The sequence below is a fragment of the Somniosus microcephalus genome, chromosome 2 (assembly GCF_052327205.1).
Source record: "Somniosus microcephalus isolate GS21.2 chromosome 2, FLI_Smic_1.0, whole genome shotgun sequence".
Taxonomy (NCBI): domain Eukaryota; kingdom Metazoa; phylum Chordata; class Chondrichthyes; order Squaliformes; family Somniosidae; genus Somniosus; species Somniosus microcephalus.
This window is the reverse complement of record NC_140988.1, coordinates 101,208,179-101,231,196: the sequence shown is the minus strand read 5'-3', so window position 1 is coordinate 101,231,196 and position 23,018 is coordinate 101,208,179. Positions and strand designations below refer to the sequence as shown.

At 45.9% G+C, this 23,018-nt stretch overlaps 1 protein-coding gene across 2 annotated transcripts in view; it reads left to right on the top strand.

Annotated features, from left to right (window-relative positions):
* Window positions 1-23,018, top strand: part of lrba (LPS-responsive vesicle trafficking, beach and anchor containing) — a 991,104-nt gene that overhangs the window by 129,017 nt on the left and 839,069 nt on the right. For both annotated transcript variants that reach the window (XM_086011652.1, XM_086011642.1), the window contains exon 21: window positions 18,318-18,510. In XM_086011652.1, the coding sequence (XP_085867778.1) occupies window positions 18,318-18,510 (193 nt within the window). The remainder of the gene's footprint in view (window positions 1-18,317; window positions 18,511-23,018) is intronic.

Genomic DNA, 23,018 nt, shown 5'->3' with positions numbered 1-23,018 from the left:
CAGTTTCCTCCAGTTAAACACTGGAAAGTGTCAAGCCATCATTATTGGCTCCTGCCACCGATTGTATCCCTCTGTTCAGCCATTGTCTCGGGCTGAACCAGATTGTTCGTATCTCGATATCCTACTCGACCCCAAGCTGAGCTTCTGACATCATCTACTCTCATTAAGACAGTTACTTCCACCTCCAAAACATCGCCTGCCTCTGCCCTAACCTCAGCCCATCTGCAGCTGAAATGCACATCCACGTCTTTGTTGCCTCTAGATTTGATATTTCCAATGCTTTCCTGGCCGACCTTCCATTCTCCATCCTCCTTTAAAGTTCAGTTCATCCAAAACTCTGCTGCCTGTATCCAATCCTGCATCATGCCCCAATGCCTCAAATTTAAAACACTTCCTTGTGTTTAAAGCTCTTTGTGGCTTTGCCCCTCCCTATCTCTGTAACCTCCTCCAGCCCTGTAACCCTCCAAGAAGTCTTTGTTCCTCTGACTCTGGCCTTTTGTGCATCACCTCCCCACTCCCTTTTCCTCACCTTTGGTACACTTGCCTTCAGATATCTAGGTTCAATGCTCTAGAATTCTCATGCTAAACTCCTCCACCTCCCCCTCTCTTGGTTAACTCGCCTAATGGATCCTCCTTTGAGTCAGTGTCCATTTTTGTTTGTTTGCACTTCTGTGAATTGTTTTGGGATGTTTAAGGCACTATATAAATGCAAGGTATTGTTGAGGTAGGTTGACCAAATCTGCACACCATATTATAAATTTGGCCTCACCAATGACCTATACAATGCCGTTGATACACTATCAATTCCTCATAAAAGACAGAGTGTTAATTAACAGGCTTTTATTAGCAAAGAACAGAGCATGCCTCTCGTGGTTGTCTGGTATCCAAAAGGGCTGCAGAGCAGTCACCTTTATACCCGGGCATGTGGGTGGAGCCAGGGGCGGAGTCAGCTGAGGCATGCATAGGCACAACAGTGTGCAACAACAATAATAACAAACAGTGGTTTACCACATTCACCCCTTGTTTAAAATTGAGTCCGGCGGGGTGAAGTGTACTAAAAGTTCGTGTAAACTAAAAGTTCGTGTAGTTAAGTCTATCAGGTGGCCTTGTATGCCGTCCTGATCGTTGTAGCAGCGGCGGTGATGATGCAGCATCCAACGCCGAACCTGGCGCCTCGTTGATGAGAGGTTGCGTAGTCAATGGCGGGTCCTGGGGCTGCGGCATGCCGTCTACAGGGGTCGGGGTGTGGGTAGTGGTGGGTGGCGATGGTGGTGTCTCGGGGCACCCGAAGGTGCAAGGTCTCGTGTGGAGACAGTGTCCTCCCGCCCGTCCGGGTACGCTACGTAAGCATACTGGGGGTAGGCGTGGGTAGTGGTGGGTGGCGAAGGAAGTGTTTCGGGAGCACCCGAAGGTGCGAGGTCTCGTATGGAGACTGTGTCCTCCCGCCTGTCCGGGTACACCACGTAAGCATACTGAGGGTTGGCGTGGAGGAGGCTCACCCTCTCGACCAGGGGGTCCGTCTTATGGGACCTCACGTGCTTCCGCAGTAGGACGGGTCCTGGAGAAGTCAGCCATGTCGGTAACGAGATCCCCGATGTGGACTTCCTGGGGAAGGAGAACATTCTCTCATGAGGGGTGGCATTGGTGGCTGTACAAAGCTGTGACCGAATGGAATGGAGCGCCGCAGGGAGGACTTCCTGCCAGCGAGAGGTCGGAAGGCCCTTAGATTTCAAGTTTAAAAGGACTGCCTTCCAGACCGTCGCATTCTCTCTTTCCACCTGGCCATTCCCCCGGGGGTTGTAGCTGGTGGTCCTGCTTGTAGCAATACCTCTCGCGAGCAGGTACTGACGAAGTTCGTCGCTCATAAAGGATGAGCCCCTGTCGCTATGGATATAGCTAGGGAAACCGAACAATGCGAAGAGGTCATTCAGACATTTAATGACCGTGGTACTGGTCATGTCCGAGCAAGGGATGGGAAACGGGAGTACTCGTCAATTATATTGAGGAAGTACACATTGCGGTCAGAGGAGGGGAGGGGCCCTTTAAAATCGCCGCTCAGCCGCTCGAAGGGGCGCGTGGCTTTGATCAGGCTCGCTCTGTCTGGCCTATAAAAAATGCAGTTTGCACTCGGCACAGATTTGGCAGTTCCTGGTCATGGTCCTGACCTCCTCGATGGAGTAGGGCAGGTTACGGGATTTGATGAAATGGAAGAACCTGGTGACCCCCGGGTGGCAGAGGTCATCGTGGAGGGTCTTCAGTCTATCAACCTGCGTGTTGGCGCATGTACCACGTGATAGGGCATCTGGGGGCTCATTGAGTTTCCCGGGCCGGTACAAGATATCGTAATTGTAGGTGGAGAGTTCGATTCTCCACCTCAAGATCTTGTCATTCTTGATTTTGCCCCTCTGCTTATTATTAAACATAAAAGCTACTGAACGCTGGTCAGTGAGCAGGGTAAATCGTTTTCCGGCCAGGTAATGCCTCCAATGTCGCACAGCTTCCACAATGGCCTGAGCCTCCTTTTCGACAGAAGAGTGTCGAATCTCGGGGCCCTGGAGGGTCCTTGAGAAAAAGGCCACGGGTCTCCCCGCCTGGTTAAGGGTCGCAGCTAGGGCAAAGTCGGATGCGTCGCTCTCCACTTGGAAAGGGATGGACTCATCCACTGCGTGCATTGTGGCCTTCGCAATATCTCTTTGAGAGTGAAGGCTGCACATGCCTCTGCTGTCAGGGGGAAGGAGGCGGACTTGATGAGGGGTCTGGCTTTGTCCGCATAGTTGGGCACCCACTGAGCATAGTAAGAGAAGAACCCTAGGCATCTCTTGTGCTTTTTGGCAGTGGGGGAGGGGGGGGCGCATTCTGTCGGGGTCGGGGCCGATGACTCCGTTCACCACTACGCAGCCAAGAATGGCAAGGCGCGTGGTACGAAACATACATTTGTCCTTGTTGTATGTTAGGTTCAGCCGCTGGGCCATACGGAGGAATTTCTCTAGGTTAACATCATGGTCCTGCTGGTCGTGGCCGCAGATGGTGACGTTGTCTAGATAGGGGAAAGTGGCCTGGAGCACGTTCTGGTCAACCATCTGGTCCATCTCCCGTTGGTGACGTCGAAGGGAACTCTGAGGAAGTGGTAGAGACGACCGTCAGCTTCAAAAGCTGTGTACTGACGGTCCTCAGCCCTGATGGGGAGCTGGTGGTATGCCGACTTCAGATCAATCGTCGAGAACACCCGGTATTGTGCTATCTGATTGACCATGTCAGATATGCGGGGGAGTGGGTATGCATCCAACTGGGTGTAGCGATTGATCGTCTGGCTGTAGTCGATAACTAGGCGCTGTTTTCCGCCAGTCTTCACCACCACCACTTATGCTCGCCATGGGCTGGTGCTACTCTCAATAATCCCTTCCTTCAGGAGTCTCGCTACCTCGGATTTAATGAAACTCCTATCCCCAGCACTGTAACGCCTGCTTTTAGTAGCGATGGGCTTACAGTCGCGGGTGAGGTTAGCGAACAAGGAGGGGGGGGAGACTTTAAGGGTAGAGAGGCTGCAGATGGTGCGCGGCGGGCGATTTAAAAGCTGCTGGCTGCAGACTGAGAGTGGGGGGAGGGGTCCGCCGTACGCCAATGTGACACTTTTAAGGTGGCACTGAAAATCCAACCCCAGTAGAACGGCAGCGCAGAGATGGGGCAGGACCAGAAGTTTAAAATTTTTGTATTCTGTGCCCCGTACCGAAAGGATCACCACACAGTAGCCACCGACGTCCGCTGACTGGGCTTTGGAAGCCATAGAGATCCGATGGCGCGTCGGCAGGACCTGGAGAGAGTAACTGCGCACCGTGTCGGGGTGGATAAAACTCTCCGTGCTCCCGCTGTCAATAAGGCAGGTAGTGGCGCGACCGTTTACCGTAATGTTCATCATGGACCTGGACAGTTGATGAGGGAGAGATTGGTCCAGCGTCACGGAGGCCAGCGTATGGTCAAGCGAGTCGATGTGGTCGTCAGATGAGGTGGTGGTTGAGTCCGGGTCCCCCGTGATTGAAGTTGGAGGCGTCCAAGATGGCGGACAAAATGGCGGCACCCATGATCCCGATCCCCACGCGGCTGGGGGAGCCCAAGATGGCGGACAAGATGGCTGCCCCCACGGTTCGCACGCAGCGCTGCTGGCGTTGGCGGTTTTGCCTTTGCAGGCGCTGACAGTGTCCTTTCTTGCCGGAGCAGGTGGCGTTTTTCGCCGGGCAGCGTGCTCTGGGGTGTTTTGCCTGGCCACAAAAATAACATTTCTGTGCCTTGGACATCGCTGCAGCAGTTGGAGGTGGCGGTCCCATGACCCAAGGTTGCGGTGTCCACAGTGCGGAGCGGTTAGGGGAGAAAGCGTCCATATTCCTATGGGCCGCGTCGAGCGAGAGCGCGAGGGACACTGCCTTTTTCAGGTCTATTTCTCCCTTCTCCAACAGTCTCTGCCGGGAGTAGTCGGACCTTAGACCCGCAACGAAAGCATCTCGGATCAGTCCCTCCGTGTGTGCTGTGGCTGATACTTCTTTGCAATCGCAGCCTCGGCCGAGTATCCGCAGTGCCCGTAGGAAAGCCTCCACCGATTCCCCGGGCTGCTGTCTGCGGGATCTTAAGAGGTGCCTGGCATAGACCGTATTTACCGGGCGTGCGTATTGCCGTTTAAGCAGATCGATAGCCGCCGCGTAGGTCGTCGCGTCCTGGATTAGAGTATAAACTTGGTGGCTCACCTTTGAGGCCAGGATTTTCAGCTTGTTTTCGTCTAGGGTCACAGTTGAGGCTTCCAGGTAAGCCTCGAAGCAACGCAGCCATTGTGCGAATTTGGTAGCCGAACCCGCTTCTTGGGGGTCTAGGTCCAGGCATGTTGGTCTGAGGGCTCACAGCAGCGCCTGCTGCTCAGCATTTGGCGCCGTCGGTTGATGCAGCTCCTGCTGTTCATCATTTGGACCCGACATTTTGCTTTGCTAATAAAATTGATACACTATCAATTCCTCATAAAAGACAGAGAGTTAATTAACAGGCTTTTATTAGCAAAGAACAGAGCATGCCTCTCGTGGTTGCCTGGTATCCAAAAGGGCAGGGGGCTGCAGAGCAGTCACCTTTATACCCGGGCATGTGGGTGGAGCCAGGGGCGGAGTCAGCTGAGGCATGCATAGGCACAACAGTGTGCAACAACAACAAGCAGTAGTTTACCACAGCCGTGAATGGTTAGCATGTGGAACTCGCTACCAAAAGGAGTAGTTGAGGCGACTAGCATAGATGCATTTAAGGGGAAGCTAGATAAACACCATAGGGAGAAAGGAATAGAGGCATATGTTGATAGAATTAGATGAAGGAGGGTGGGAGGAGGCTCGTGTGGAGCATAATCACCGACATGAACCTGTTGGGCCGAATAGTCTGTTTCTGTGTTTAAAATACTATGCAAGACTATGGGGTTTTTTAATTTGTTTTTATGGGATATGGGCGTCGCTGGCAAGGCCAGCATTTATTGCCCATCCCTAATTGCCCTTGAGAAGGTGGTGGTGAGCCGTTGCCTTCAACTGCTGCAGTCCGTGTGGTGAAGGTACTCCCACAGTGCTGTTGGGTAGTGAGTCCCAGGATTTTGACCCAGCGACGAGGAAGGATCATCGATATACTTCTAAGTCAGGATGATGTGTGACTTGGGAGGGCAACTTGGAGGTGGTGGTGTTCCCATGCGCCTGCTGCCCTTGTCCTTCCAGGTGGAAGAGGTCGCGGGTTTGGGAGGTGCTGCCGAAGAAGCCTTGGCGAGTGGCTGCAGTGCATCTTGTAGATGGTACACACTGCAGCCACGGTACGCCGGTGGTGGAGGGAGTGAATGTTTAAGGTGGTGGATGGGATGCCAATCAAGCAGGCTGCTTTGTCCTGGATGGTGTCAAGCTTCTTGAGTATTGTTGCAGCTGCACTCATCCAGGCAAGTGGAGAGTATTCCATCACACTCTTGACTTGTGCCTTGTAAATGGTGGAAAGGCTTTGGGGGGTCAGGAGGTGAGACACTTGCCGCAGAATACCTAACCTCTGACCTGCTCTTGTTGCCACAGTATTTATGTGGCTGGTCCAGTTAAGTTTCTGGTCAATGGTGACCCCCATGATGTTGATGGTGGGGGATTTGGCGATGGTAATGCTGTTGAATGTCATGGGGAGGTGGTTAGACTCTTGCTTGTTGGAGCTAGTCATTGCCTGGCACTTAAGCGGCAGGTAACATTCACGCCACAGATCAGCCCAAGCCTGATCGTCTTGTTGCATGTGGGCATGGACTGCTTCATTATCTGAGGAGTTGTACATGGCACTGAACACTGTGTAGTCATCAGCGAACATCCCCATTTCTGACCTTATGTTGGAGGGAAGGTCATTGATGAAGCAGCTGAAGATGGTTGGGCCTTGGGCACTGCACTGAGGAACTCCTGCAGTAATGTCCTGGGGCTGTGATGATTGACCTTCAACCACCACAACCATCTTCCCTTGTGCTCGGTATGACTCCAGCCAGTGGAGAGTTTCTCCCCCCCCCCCCCACCGATTCCCATTGACTTCAGTTTTACTAGGGCTCCTTGATGCCACACTCGGTCAAATGCTGCCTTGATGTCAAGGGCAGTCACTCTCACCTCGCCTCTGGAATTCTGCTCCTTTGTCAGTGTTTGGATCAGGGCTCTAATGAGGCCGGGAGCCGAGTGGTCTTGGCAGAACCCAAACTGGGCATCAGTGCATAGGTTATTGGTGAGTAAGTGCCACTTGATAGCACTGTTGATGACACCTTCCATCACTTTGCTGATGATTGAGAGTAGACTGATGGGGTGGTAATTGGCTGGGTTGGATTTGTCCTGCTTTTTGGAGACAGGACATGCCTGGGCAGTTTTCCACATTGTCGGATAGATGCCAGTGAGGACAGCTTGGCTAGAGGCGCGGCTAGTTCTGGAGCACAAGTTTTCAGCACGATAGCTGGGATGTATTATAACTTGTCTGATTTGTAATCCAGTCTGTACATAAGTACTTGATTTGCTATTCAAAGTTGCTTCACATTGGCTAGATACTTTCAAGATATGTTCAGTGAACATGCCCAAATATTTTTTTTTCCAACCTTGCTACTTGTAAAATATAAGAAGTCAAACAACACCAGGTTACAGTCCAACAGTTTTATTTGAAATCACAAGCTTTCGGAGCGCTGCTCCTTCGTCAGGTGAAGTGGAGCGATGCATAAAGACACAGCTTATATAGTCTGACTATATAAGCTGTGTCTTTATGCATCTCTCCACTTCACCTGACGAAGGAGCAGCGCTCCGAAAGCTTGTGATTTCAAATAAAACTGTTGGACTGTAACCTGGTGTTGTGTGACTTATTACATTTGTCCACCCCAGTCCAACACCGGCATCTCCACACCTTGTAAAATATGGCACTCATATACACATTTGCTGTTCTCATGTCATCTGAATAGTTGTAGTTAAGGCTTGTTTGTGCAAAATTTTGACTGTAGTCATCCTACACATTCTGAACTAAATTTTCTCACAAGCTAATAAGTGAAAAGTATTATATAAAGATTAAAATGTTCCACATGGCAGAGTTCTATGTCCCACTCAATTAGACATTCTGAACCTTTTAGAATGCTGTCTGCAATAAATGAGTGATTTCTGATCTTAAAATGTAGTTTCTTTCAATGTTGTTTCTTTCAATGTTGTTTGTGACCAGAAGTGCCAAGTTTAAAGAAAAAAATCCAATTCCGAATTACATGTTCCTCAGTAACTGCTCATTAGGAGGTTTGCAAGAGTGGCCTGAAGTGAAAGCTTGTACTCTGGCTCCTTCAGCATTGTGCCAATTGAATTGGAGCATGGGAAATAGTGGATGTAAATAGAATGTATGACTTTCAGTAAAAACTAACCAACCAATTTGGTCCCAGTTTTTCTGCGAGAGGGCCATTAACCAGATGTCATACTCAGGACCAGAAAAGATTTTGCAGCTCATCTGGATGGTCCTTAAACCTAATGGCCTGAAATTTGCAGTTAACAGCGAAACTAAGGTGTTCGCTGCTGGCCCCGAAGTACGCTTCACACAAGGATATTGCGATCCCTGTGTCGAGAACTTTGGGCTTTCTGACCTTCAGTTCAAATCAACAAACTAGTAGGGAGTCCCCTTGTGTGAAGTGCTGTGACGTTAACAGGCTGTCTAAGCAGCCAATCAGAACGCAGAATTCTCAAGACAGCCAACAAGGAAGTGTGTAAGCCCTTAATATTCTAACTTTTTAAAATAGCTAGAGAGAGCAAAATAAAGATTGGGGCTCTCGCATGGGGAAAAGGTAAACCTGAAATAAAGATGAACAAATTAAAAATTTAACTTTTTTTGGACCAATTATTTCATTTTAATTTTTATTAAAATGCACAAATTTCACACTGCACAAAATTTAAATTAGTTTTCCAAGTCCTGAACATTTGTTTATCAGTAATCCTAATCCCTTTGGGCCTAACTTTTTTAGTGGGGAATTTAACAGCATACTTACTGTAGAAAAGCCGAAGTTTCAAAGATTTGACCGATTACCCGCATTGCTTGCTCTGTGGTGGGGTGGGGGGAATATGCCAAATCCTGAAGTTGTGGTCAGTTTCAAAGGTGGAATGATGGCGAACACTGCCAGTTTGCCATCATCCCAACCATAAATTCCGGGCCGAAATCTCTTGCCTACTACCTCAAATGTCGAGTCAAACTTCCCTTAAAATTTTCCATACTATTTTTGAAAGTTTTGCCCAAACTGTTCATGAAACAAATCTGAAGTTATAATATGGATTCATTTAAAAAAAAAAAAAAAATAAAAATAAATAAATGTTTTTGGAAGGTATGAATTCTGTATTCTCCTTGCATAGTTGCCATGTGTTATTCCTGGTCAAGAGAGTATGCAGGTGACCTGCTTCCAAATCTCTTGCACTGCTGCTCTCTAACAGATCCCCAGGTGGTGTGTAAAAGTCTCCTAAAGTGACTGTGTATGTGTAAGTTCTTCACCGCTGATCTCTACCCCACAAGCTCCCAATGTGGAGATTTCATGAGGGCCTGTATCCTTATGCTCCATGGTGCAATAGGTTGGAATGCCAATGTAGTATGTTATCTATTTATTTCACTTCTTGAAGAGAATTATCTTAAGTGCTCATAATAACTGTTACATTTTTCAAATTACAGCCTGTTATTTGGCCATATTTATATATCTATCTATAATCTATATTGGCCTAGAAATTCAGTATAGCCACGTTCGGGGCGCTACAGTTGGGCGGCCGCTAAAGTTTGCGCCCGCCGCAAGTTCGCGACACCTTCGCCGATATTCAGTCGCATCGCCCCAAGAGGTTGCTGCTGCGCTAAAACAGGCGATGCACGACTATCATTAGGCGCTAAGCCGGCGGTCCGGGGCGATACCCCCGAGGGCGGGCACAGCGCAGGTGCGGCGAGTTGCTGATTGACGGCAGACACTCTGGCGCCGGTCAGCTCTTAAAGGGGGAGGGTGGACGTGTCTGGCTGCCATGCCCTGCGCACTGCAGCCCTGAAGCAAGGCCTGATCAATGCTGGTTCATCAGTTCTACGCCCTAGACCATGGGGAAGCCCGCTATTCTTCCAAATCCCATTGTACGCTCTTGCAGCTTGTCCAGGGTCATGGGGAAGGAGATGTACTGACGTCTCCTTCTGAAAAGGGCATTGTTCACCTGTCGGATGTAGCAATGTACTGCGAACTGGGAGATGTTGGCAATGTCCCCAGTAGCGGATTGGAAGGAGCCGGTGGCATAGAAGTTGAGAGCCACCGTCACCTTCACTGCCACCGACAGAGACGTCCTGCTCCTCAGCTGTGGCTGCAGATCTCTGCGAAGCAGGTGGCAGATCTCAGTGACCACCTCCCTTCTGAATCGCAGCCTCCGAACACACTGCTCCTCAGACATGTTCAGATATGAGAACTGCTAGCGGTATACCCTGGGTGGGTAAGGCCTCCTGTGCCGACACCTGTTGGCCCTTCTCCATCTTGCCATGACTGGCACACTCTCACGGCGTCTCTGATCCCTTTGAATGCAATGCAGAAAGCCAACGTTTCCACCCATTGTAGCCCCCATTACAGTATATGTGGCGTCTCAAGGCTATGGCACTGAAAGTGAAATCCAAGTGCAAAGCTCTGGCCTGAAGCCAGAAGTACCTGTGCGAGCTCTGAGTCAAAGCAGAAAGCTCTCTGCCTTTGTCTCTCACACAGAAGGATTGGCACAAAATGGCTGTCACTTATAATGCAGGAGGAGTCCCCTTTAAATAGCGCCCCCCGCACCCCGCAGCAACTGGGAACCGTTCCCCTCTACCAGTCGCTGGGGGCGCCACTGAAGTTCCGGTTTGGGGCGCACAAAGGGCGTTGCACGATGAAATGACGTCCGGATCTGCGCGCGCAGCTGAGCGCGCGCAAAGACTTTGCGCTGACGCTAAATCTCTAGTGAAGTTGGGGAGAGGTGCAGATCGCACTGCGTCCGGCCGCTAGCCGCCTAGCGCCCAACATCTCCTCCTCCTAAGGCGCTACCGGCTGGCGCAAGCAACTGAATTTCTAGGCCATTATATATATAAAAAAGGATACGTCTATCTGTCTGTCTTGTAACGCACATGTAGGTACGCTCTATATCAAAAGAAAGCTTATGATTCCGGAACGGTCGTAAGCGTCTTTACATTTCGGCGAGACAAAAATTGCGCCCGCGGTATCCAAAAAAACGTTCAAAATTCCGCTCATTAGCATCTCATTATCCGCTCATTAGCAATAGAGTGACGTCGAGGTCGACCAATCGTACGGTCGACCAATCGCTGTGTGGCGGGGTCGGGCGGGCCCTCCTAGAGTCGAGTGACTGGACGATTGACCAATCCTACGCTTCGGTGACCTGACGGTCGACCAATCGGTGCGTGTGTGGACGGGCCTTATCGTTCTGAACCGAGGTGAGTCGCCGCCATCTTGATTCCAAACTTTTCATTTCTTTTTCCCGCTTTCTGCGTCTTTTATAAAAAAAAAAAAAAGTTGCTTTTAAAACACATAGGCCTAGAAATTCAGTATAGCCACGTTTGGGGCGCTACAGCCAGGCGGCCGCTAAAGTTTGCGCCTGGCGCAACTTCGCGCCACCTTCGCCGATATTCAGTGGCATCGCCCCAAGAGGTTGCTGCTGCGCTAAAACAGGCAATGCACGACTATCGTTAGGCGCTAAGCCGGCGGCCCGGGGCGATACCCCCGAGGGCGGGCGCAGCGCAGGTGCGGCGAGTTGCTGATTGACGGCAGACACTCTGGCGCCGGTGAGCTCTTAAAGGGGGAGGGTGGATTTGTTTGCCTGCCACGCCCTGCACACTGCAGCCCTGAAGCAAGGCCTGACCACTGCTGCTTGATCTGAACAACGCCCAGGACTATGGAGAAGGCCAACGTTTGCACCCATTGCAGCCCCCATTATATGTTTCCAATCAACGCTATGGCTCTGAAGTTAAAGACAAGTGCAAAGCTGTGGCCTGAAGCCACAAGTACCTGTGCGATTGTTGAGCCAAACCAGAAAGCTCTCTACCTTTGTCTCTCTGCAAAGATCCGTCTCTCACAAAGAAGGAGTGTTGCAAAATGGCTGCCATTTCTACTGCAGGAGGAGTGCCCTTTAATTTGCGTCCCCCTCGCCCCGCAGCGACTGGGAAGCGTTCCCCTCTACCAGTCGCTAGGGACGCCAGGTGCACAATAGGCCGGTGCCACTGAATTTCCGGTTTGGGGCGCACAAAGGACGTTGCACGATGAAATGACGTCAGGATCTGCGCACGCAAAGGCTTTGCGCCGCCGCTAAATCTTTACTGAAGTTGGGGAGAGGCGCAGATCGCGCTGCGCCTAGCGCCCCACATCATCTCCTCCTAAGGCGCTAGCGGCTGGCGCAAACAACTGAATTTCTAGGCCATATTATTTTTTTTAAAAGTTAATTCCTTTCTAAATCTTTTATCTAATCTCATTAATTTTCCTACCTTTCCCCATTTTTGCAGGTAGGCCTCGAAGCCTGGGTGTCTGTTGCCAGCCATGCTGGACCCTAGGCAATTGTTTTGTGGCAAGCTCCTCCCCCCCCCCCCCCCCCCCCCTCTGCTGGGCCCAATTCCGAACCAGCGGCCAGCCATCTTGGTAAAGGCTGGCTGGGGCTTCATTTGCGCTCGCGCTGCACGGCGCATGCGCACCTCCACACAGAGCGCGGCCAGAGGGAAGCGAGCAGGTTAGCGGGGGGGGGGGGCTGGGGCGCGGGAGCGGAGAGGATTACCCAGGCAACCGGGCTCGCCAGCCGCAATCGGCCGTCTCCGGCCCAGGCCCAATCCCGGAGATCGGGAGGTGGAGAGGGGAGGAGGGTTACCAAGGCAACTGGGCCCGGCCAGCCGCAATCGGCCGTCTCAAGCTGCCTCAGAAGGGCGGGGCTCGGGCTGACCGGGGCGCTGCGCTCGGCATGTCAGTGCGTGGGGCAGCACGGGGCTCAGCGGAGCCATCGCCGGCAGAGGGGAGAGGGTCTGCTGTCTTCCCCCTCCCCGCTCTCTCCCCTCCCCGCTCGCTCGCTCTCTTCCGACAACAACATGCCCTCGCAAAAGCCTCGGCACCGCCGGGCATAAACTATAAATCATCCACTTTGTTGGATTTATTCCTGAACAAAGTCTAAATTTAAAATACTTTGGGAATGTATTGTTGCCTTTAAAAGTTGTTCCATCATAATGTAATTTAATTGCAGGCATGCAAATTAAAAAAAATTATGCGAGGCCTTATTTGTTCTTTATTTGTATGATAGTAACTGTTCAAACTTAAACGCCTCAGCATTTTTGGCATCAGTTTTGTACGTCCTTTAATCTGCTTGAGACCTTGTAGCGAGGTAGTGAATGCAGACTCTTGTAGGGAGATGGTGGATACCGATCAAGATGACAAATGAAAATCTGCTGGATGAAACTCAAGTTTTTGAAAATGGTTGCTGGTACTTGTTTTAGATCATCAAATGCACATTTCAATTTGACAGAGGTTATACAGTATTACGTGCATGATACCTGGTGCATAGGAATTTTGACACTCCTTCGCTAATGATTAGAGCCATAGATATGGTTGTTATATCCATATTATAGATACAGGACAGAAGGAGGCCATTTGGCTTATCATATCTGTGCCGGCTCTTTGCTAGAGCATCCAAAAATAATTCCACTGCCTTGCTCTTCCCCTCAGCTCCTCTGCTTCAAATATTTATCCAGTTTCCCCTTGAAGAGATGCAATGGTCCCTGCCTCAACCACTTCCTGTGGCAAAGCAATCCATGCTCCAACAACCCACCGTGTAAAGACATTTCTTTAACTTCTTTGCTCACTCTTGGTAACAAATGTTTGATGACACCTCATTACTGAGGAAATCGTCTTTCCCTATTCACCCTATCAAAACACCCCAAAAGCTTATCACTTGAAATGTCCACAAAACACAGGACAAATCCAACCCAGCCATTTACCATTCTGTATCCTACTCCAATCATCCGCAACGTGATGGAACGAGTAGTCAACCGTGCTATCAAGCGACATTTACTCACCAATAACCTGTTCACCAATGCTCAGCTTGACTTCAGACCTCATTACAGTCTTAGTTCGAACATGGACACAAGATGAATTCTAGCAATGATGTGAGAGTGACTGCCCTTGACATTAAGGCAGCATTCGAAAGAGTGTGGCATCAAGTAGCTCTAGTAAAACTGAAGTCAATGGGGATCAGGGGGAAAACTCTCCAGTGGCTGCAGTCATACCTTTCGCAGAAGAAGATGGTTGTGGTTGTTGGAGGCCAATCATCTTGGCTCCAAGACATCGCTCAGGGCAGTGTCGTATGCCCAACTATCTTCAGCTGCTTCATCAATGATCTTTCCTCCATCATAAGGTTAGAAGTGGGGCTGTTCGTGTTCAGTTCCATTTGCAATTCCTCAAATAATGTAGCTGTCTATCCCCGCATGCAACGCGACCTGGACAAAATCCAACCTTTGGTTGATAAGTGACAAGTAACATTTGTGGCACAGAAGTGCCAGGCAATGATCATCTCCAACAAGAGAGTGCCTAATCACCTCCCCATGACATTTAATGGCATTGGCATTGTCGAGTCCCCCACCATCAACATCCTGTGGGGAGGGGGGGGGCGGTCACCATTGACCAGATAAGCAGTGAAGGGGTTAAGAGAGGTGGTGGTGAATTAGAGTTGGCAATTGTCTGTATATGTGTGGAACTTGATATCATGTCTTCGGATGATGTCGCTGAGGATTAGCATGTAGATGAGAAATAGGAGGGGGCCAAGAATAGATTTTGAAGGGAACGGGACGACGACTCCCAAGGTAACTGCTGTGGCAGGAAGAAAAGCCGTTGCGAGCGATTATCTGGCTACGACTGGATAGGGAAGAGTGGAACCAGGCGAAGGTAGGACCACACAGCTGGACAACGGAGGAGAGGCATTGTTTAATCAACTGTCAAAGACTGCAGAGGGGTTGAAGATGAGGAGGGACCAGTTTTGTGTACTGTAAAGCCATGGTTTGCAAGTTGCATCGCTTTAGGTTCCATAGCAAAGCTATCCACTATTGCAATATTTTGTAGATTATTTTTGTATAACTTTGGAATCCTTGCAGTTTTCAAGTACAGGAAACTTTCGTTTAACCGAAAGCTCTATCTACTGGCAAAATTCATGAGCCGTTTCCTATAAGTTTTTTTTACTTCTCGTTGCTTTTTTTTTCCAGTCGGGTTCTGCAAGGTCTAGCTGAAGCTGTTGCTTAGCTACAGAGACGCTTTTAAGCTGCGGCCGACTGTTTTGAAGCTGTTGCTAAGCAACAGGGTTTGTTGATTCACACGGAGCTCAAAAGCTCCGTATGTTTTAACATTAGCGCTGGTTTCTACGACAGTTTTGATGGTACGGCACCAGCTCTGTCCCGTCAGTGCCGGATACCAGAAAGTTTCCTGTATAAATAAACCAATATTGAAGCAAATAAGGCTCGGAGCATTTAGTGTTCTGTGCTCCAGAGCAATAGAAACTGTTGCAAAATTTCTCCCCCTTGTTTTCCTCCTCTGACCATTTTCCCTAATTGTAATTGTATCAGGTCCAAACTTTGTGTCCCTGATGTTCTGCTGAGCGTCTGTGTTCTAAATAATTGTGCTTTTATTTACAAATTGTAACTCCCATTATGATGAATGCAATCATAGCGTTACATTTTTCCAGTATAAAATTACAACTGTGTATGTCCTAGTTTGTTTAATGTACCCCAGTGTTGAATATAATATGACTTGGTTACTAGATCTGTCTAAGTGCTGGGTGCACTGATACTTCAAGCAACATGGGAGCTAAAATGTAGCCTTAACTAGGTAACTCAGTCTAAACAGTACTTTAATGTTAAGGTTCTGCTTACCATATTAAGGGATGTACTATTGTAAATACTGGCACTTTAAGCAAAAAAAGTTGAGCTAGCTGCTGCTTAAAGGTAACTGTTAAACTGCCAACATGAAAAGTTAGATGGGATAACTAGTTGTTAAATGGCTATCACTGTACACCGCTGAGTGCTAATAGGGGAAGTTAAGGCTGAGCAGAATAATTGCTTTTAAACAGTTTGAAATTATTTTTTAATTTAAAAAAAAAAAAAAAAGCTGTACAGTATTTTAAAAATTCTTATTGAGCTATCCCCCCAACCCTGGACAGATTTGTTGCAGAATTTGGTTGGGTTTGCTGTATTTATAAAAATTTTTTTAAAAAAATGATCTTTTGAGGTGCTTAAGAATTCTATCAGTTACAATGCTGCAATAATTCATGTACAGGAAGACGTTTTAAAAGTTCTACTTGAATGAAGGACTATTTCCTCTTATTTCTGTTGGATATGCTATAGAGCAGTGTTGTCCAATAGAAGTCGTAGACTAGCTACAAGTATAGCTACCGTGACGCTGCTTTAGCCATATGCACTCATTTTAGTTTAATTTTAGCCTTGCATACACACACACACAGTGCAGGTAAATGTACTTCCCGTTTATATTTGCTTAACAAATATCCACCACCATTCAGTGTGAAACTTTGCAGTCTTTCTCTCACCACAAGTTTGGAATGTTGCCCCGAATTTATCGGACACAGCACATCTCAGTGCAGCTTCTAGGTTTTAGTCCAGCAGTTACGAGTGGTACTTTGACTTTCTCAGAATTAGCACTAAAATTCTGACTCTCGTAAGCTGTGCCAGATCTAAATCTGTTCTCCATCCAGAACGCGATTGGAAGCTGCTTGCCCTTTGCCAAGACATACCCTATTGGATCTGTTTGTTATTGACTGGGCTTGCTTTCTTCTGGTCTGGAGCAGTTATTAGTCAAGCTGACCACGATGACCGATGACCGCTCCCCTCTCCCCTCTCCATACAATGTTGCTGGTGTTTCCATGGTGCTGAAGTTTGGCATTTTTCTTGTGTTAGACACCATTTTAGCAAATAACCAATAAACAGTAGCCAAGGAAGTAAAGTACACACAATGATCAAAAAACACTTGCACACTGATTTTTGTCATAGCATTTTACCAACAAATGTACAAAAAGGTTAAAATGCACATGCCTATGGCGTGAGATCACATGCCCAACGAAGGTGTCTGCTACTCATATTTTTATTTGCAATTAGCCACATCTGGATTCCAATACTGCTGTAGAGCAATGAAGTTACAGTGTAAAAAAGTTGTTACAGCACAGCTGAATAGGAAGGAATTGGTGGCCCTTTATTCCAGTGGAACATACCAAAGCGTGACTTGCACTTGAATTCTAATGTAAATTTAAAATTTAAAATCATATAAATATTAACTAATTTTGTATTGGCTAAGCTCTTATCCAGTATCACACCTGATGTGATTACCTTATTAAAGCAATGCTTTATACTTTGTTATGGCAGTCAACATGTCCAAATATTTGGCTGAAAACTGTCCGCCACATGTGAACATGGAAGCAAATTAGTATTCTTACAAATTTGGTTGATAAATATAACTTAAGGAATTGACTTTTTGAATGACATAGTAAAAACAAATTAACTTAAATTTTACTTAGTGCCTTTCACGACCGGACATCCAAAATGCTTTACAGTCAATAATGTACTTTTGACGTCTAGTGTTGCCAAATGTGGCAGCCAGTTTGTACACCACAAACAACTAAGGAGATAAATGATGGGGTTTCATATGTTTTGGTGATGTTGGTTGACAGTATGTTAAATATTCCAACGCTACTGTTACTGCCACTGAATGAAGCGGTGCAGGTATTACATTTTACCCTGACTACTCAACCACTGATGGTTGTCAATACTGTCTACTCTGGTACTGCACCAGCTGGAAGTAAAGGGTACATTGGAGGCTCTTGTGTTCCTTCTAGTGGCTAGCTGAGGAGTGACATTGCCATGAGGTTTGTGAGAGGCTGCTCCTCTGGCATAAGTAGGCTCATGCCCTTGTGAGACATGTAGAGGAACAAAGAGAAAGAGGTCACTCTCAAATTTGCTCGGGTTTAAAAAAAATTATTTCTGATCCTCAGCTTACTTTGCGTACAGGATTTTGTCTACTTGTATCCTAATCTTGCCTGTAGTATACTAGTCTTCTAGCCTCTAAGGCTATAGTACTGTACAGCTACATTTTTGCCAGAAGATACTAGTTTAAAAACAGTTCTAAGAATATTGTGAATCTTGTTCTCTTCTAACAGAGTTTCAGTTTGATTCTGAATTAAGTGGGTGGTAATGTGGAATTTAATTTGGATAAAAGTAAAATAACATATGCCCACCTCTTTTCTCCCCCACCCCCCCCCCCCCTCCCCCCTCACTTGGGTTAAAAAGAAACTGCCTTGTGTATACATTAATTTGACTTGTGACAAATAAAGAAAATGCAAATCAAGAGAATCTTGTTTCTGTGCTTTTTTTTTGAGGGATGTATATCTGAATTTTGATTACTTGTAGATATGCTGGCTGCTTTAATCATTTATATCTCTTGTATAAAAGTGAAAAGCACTTGCGTGTAAGTTTAGAATTTGTTTACAGAATCATTCATATCACTCGGCCTACTCCACCTTCAGTGCAATTGCAATAAAGTACTTTAAAACTGTTACAATATAACATGTTTTTTGTGTAAACTTGGTAAGTATTCAGTGTAACATGACACTTGCATAGTGGTCTCGGACCTTTTTTGTCTGAGTTAATGTCGCTAATCTTCCTCGTGGAATTAAAAAGGCTATTGAGTGCTTCTACTTGTGCTCTGCTCTGTATCTCACTTGTTTACTTAGATTTGTTAGCAGATTTTCATATTACCAAAAATCAGAACTGTGATTGTTGTGTTTCAGGAGTTTGCTGCAGTGCTCAGTGTGGCAAGAGTGGATGTTATCTCTTTGCTATGTCAGCCCTAAGAATTCTGAAGAGCAAAAAATAACAGAGATGGTGTACGCTATCTTCCGGATATTGCTTTATCATGCAGTGAAGTATGAGTGGGGCGGCTGGCGTGTCTGGGTGGATACGCTTTCAATTACACATTCAAAGGTGAGACTTTTTCGATTATAATCTAGATAAATAGCTAATATTGTGTGACAGTTTTCCAATGTGATAATGTCACAGTTAGCTGGGACATGCATGTTGCTGCCCAATGTATTTCATTGCTGGTGCATAAAAGGACAAATATTTAAACAATTGAATTTTAACATGAAACCTTAAGAGTGGACCAATTTCAGGGGAAGTTGCATAATCAGAAATTGCTATGTCTTTGAATTATAATCATTCTAGTTGGTCTTGCATGTTGCTTGGTTACTGAAGGTTTCAAGGAATCTTACGGCGAAGTACAGATTGGTTGCTTTTAATTTTTAAGCCACAAGGAGGCGTACATGATCTTTGTGGTAGATTGCACAATGAGAATGAAGAGCAGCGGTGAGAATCGGAAAATAGAATTATGAAACATATTTATTGCAAGTCCAGTTAATTTAGGCTGTGAAGGTTGTGTTCATTATAATTTGTAGGACAGCCAATTTTTGCAGCTAGCTACTATGAGCACTTAATTTTTCAATTATACACTTGAGTTTTTGTGAATTTTATTTGTCTGTTTTTGTAATCTGGGGAAAGTGGTCATGGAAGCACACTTCTGCCATGCTATGGAATGTTAAACGAGGTTTTTTTTCCTTTTTTAAGAAAAAGTCTTTTGCTTAATGTTTTTAATACAGAAGTATTAACTTTGAAATCAACTTTTTAAAAAATGAATGGATTCAAATCAAATGTAGTTCTCTTTCTAAATCAGGAATTATTAGCTGAACGTATTTGTACTAAAAGATTGCTGCACCAACTTTTATGTGAAAACTCAGACAGTTTATGGTATTGTGTTGGAGGGTATGCCAGTGATAGAGCGTGTTGGTGAATCCGTGCACTGTTCCACAGCATCATAGGATGTGAATTTATGCATGTGTCGTCTTATGTGAAGAGTTCCCAGTGTTGGAGAGGCTATCACACGAAGAGGCCAAGCAGAGATGAGGTGCTATCGTATAGGCAGTATGGTAGATCTGATGAATAGTGACTAAATGTACTTTTTTGTGCATTAGTTCTTCAATTGGGATTCCTTATGACTAGAAAGTGTGTGAGGGGTTAACATCCCACAGGCACACAGGGTATTTCTCAGGAAAGGCCATGAGCTCAGAGTGCAGACAGATTGGCTGCAGTGGGTTTCACAAGTTGCGAATTGCTATGGAATTTTAATAGAATGTCCAAGGTATTAAACGGTGATATATGGCTGTTGATTTGAAATTGCATAGCAAACATTATATACCATTATCAAAGATTGGCCTTGCATTAATATTGATGAGGGAAATTCAACCTTTTGTTTCACTATAACTTCATAATGGTTTGGATTGAATTTCTTTGGAAAGCCTTTTTTTAAACCATGGAGTCAGTTTTCAGCTTTCCAGCCAGTGGAAAAGTTCTGTATTTTAAGATTGTGCCAACCAGCAAAGGAGCTAGGTTAGTTTTCAAACTGCAGCATGTTTCGCAGCATAAGAAGTGAACTTTTGGTTTCAAGTTTATGTAGCGAGAGAAATTAAGTGGCATTTTCAGGGTTAGTTGTTGAGACTGAAACTTATGTAAACATCCATGCTTAAATTGGATAGCTGGTTGAAGGGATATGGGAACAGGTTGGCAAAGTGTGATTTGAACTACCTCCTTGCTTGGAGGATAAACTGCAACATGAACTGGTTGGGCTAAATGGCCTGTTTCCATGTTGCAACTTCTGTGTATTTCCGTGTATCAAGAGGAAAAGTGAAGGGTATGATTCTCTAACTGTTTTAGTTAAATAAAACCATCTGTTGGTTTAGAGGCTGAGCCTTGGTCTGAGTGTATATTCAGCCTGCCTCTCCGAAAAGAATCACGTGGCGTTGCATGACACATTCCAGTACCTGTTGTGCAGAGTAAGGGTTCTCTGCGATTTTTAGCTCTCACTGCCCTTTACCTAGATACTGGGCAGAAAAGGTACATTACAGATCGTATGCTTACTTATGGGAGTGGCTGGTAAAGCTGACCCTGAGAAAATATCGAGTCTAAAAAACCAAAAAAGTCTAAACCAACCTTTGACACTCTTCTGAACCCTATAGTGGATGGCTATTTTGCCACGCTACCTTTTTGGCCAGGGAATTGGGTGTGAAGAAAGAAATCCATTGAAAATTGATGGGAATATAAAATAAAAATTGAGAAAAATATTTTCACAAAAGCCATGATTAATTTCTCTTCGCAAATGTTGGGTTAGAAGAATTGTAAGGAGGCTGGGAACCATCCATGTTTGTATTTGTAATCACTACTAAATGTTTTTCCTTTTGTCCCACAAGTATTGTTCCCTTTTGAAGAAAAACGTGAAAGCAGCTCATCTACGCTGCAGAAACTACATTTGCCATTGATTTTGTTCTTAAGATCTCATCCATTTTCAATAAATTTGGGTGAATAAATTAGTAATTTGGGAAGTCACAATCACTACTTCATAATTTACCTCATTGTGTTTTACTATTTTTAACCTTAACGCTGTCCTACAGTGTTGCTCTCAGTCCTACATGTTAATTTTTCAATATCAAAAATAGTAACAGGAGCTGGAGCCACAACATTGTTTTTCCACTTTTTTGGTGTGAATTTTTGTGCTAGTTAATCTGAGGGGTATTGACACTAAAGAAAGTTAACACTGAGGAATTAAACCTTTTGCATGGCTTACTGCAGATATCTACACAACTGTGCTGAGGTAACCAGTTTTAGTGTTAATTTGTACCACATTATGGGCATTTTTGTGCTATAGACCCATGTCTACCAAGAACTGGAATGAAATTACTTGTATTGCACATGGGATCCTTACAGCCAGCATTGAGAGGAAACTTATTGTCTGTTGCCTGGTGGCATGTGCTGCAGCTTAAAGGTGGAGTTTGATCTCTCAGGGCAGTGGTTATACAATGCTGATATAAGAACTAGGAGCAGGAATAGGCCATACGGCCCTTCGAGCTTGCTCCGGCCATTCAATAAGATCATGGCAAATCTTCAACCTCAGCTCCACTTTCCTGTCCGATCCCCATATCCCTTGATTCCTCGAGTCCAAAAATCAATCTATCTCAGCCTTGAATATGCTCAACGACTCCACATCCACAGCCCTTTGGGGTAGAGAATTCCAAAGATTCACAACCCTCTGAGTGAAGAAATTTCTCCTCATCTCAGTCTTAAATGGCTGACCTCTTATCCTGGGACTGTGCCCCTAGTTCTAGACTCTCCAGCCAGGGGAAACAACCTCTCAGCATCTACCCTGTCAATCCCCCTCAGAATCTTATGTTTCAATGAGATCACCTTGCATTCTTCTAAACTCCAGAGAGTATAGGCTCAATCTTTCCTCATTGGACAACGCTCTCATCCCAGAAATCAATCTAGTGAACCTTCATAGCACTGCCTTGAAGGCATGTATATCTTTTCTCAGATAGAGACCAAAACTGTGCATAGCATTCCAGGTGTGGTCTCACCAAAACCCTGTACAATTGTAGTAAGACTTCCTTACTCTTATGCTCCAACCCCTTTGCAACATTTGTGCCTTTCAGCTACAGGAAACTTTGATACCCGGCACCGACGGGACCGGTGTGTTGCCGATCTATCAAAACTGTCGGACATACAAAGTTAATGTTGAAGCATACGGAGGTTTTCATCTCCGTATCTGACAACAAACACTGTTGCTTAGCAACTAAAAAAACTTATAGAAAACGGCTCCTGATTTTTGCCGTTAGATCGAGTATTCCGGACATACAACCTCCGGATAAACCAAAGTTTCCTGTATTAAGGACCAGAGTGAGAGGAGGAATATTTTTAATATAAATATTGCTGTGTTTTCTGGTAGATGATTTTTAATGCTGTCAAAGCACAGGAGGGATGTCTCTTCTATAGTAACATTGAAATGACTAAAATAATTTTAGAAAATCTCTAGGTGAACTGGAAAGGTACTTTGAAAATATGACTTTGCACTGGGCTGGATCTGACGTGAACTCCTGAGTGACCTTGCTCTTGAACTGTTGTACCACTTTTGGATTGACATGCACCTGAAACTGCTTCGCATTGACACAAAGTGGCAGTATAACTACAGCCTTCCTTTTCATTCCCTTCCCTGTGAAGTTTCAGCCCTAATTCTACCTTTTCATAGTTTACGAAGACATGAAAATATAGCTATTGATGTCCATTTAATGCATATATTACACTAAAACATGATGAAATAAACTTGCATTTGTGTGTTTTTCTTCCTGCTTTCACATGTTAATCTAATAATTGTGTTAAATATTTTAGTGAGTGTGTATGAAAATAGAAATAGGAGTAACATATTTGGCCCATTGAGGCTGTTCCACCATTTTGAAAGAAAGACTTGCATTTATTAGTGCCTTTCATGACCACCGAACGTCTCAAAGTGCTTTACAGCCAATGAAGTACTTTTTTGGGGTGTAGTCACTGTTGTAATGTAGAAAACGCGGCAGCCAATTTGCACACAGCAAGCTCCCACAAACAGCAATGTT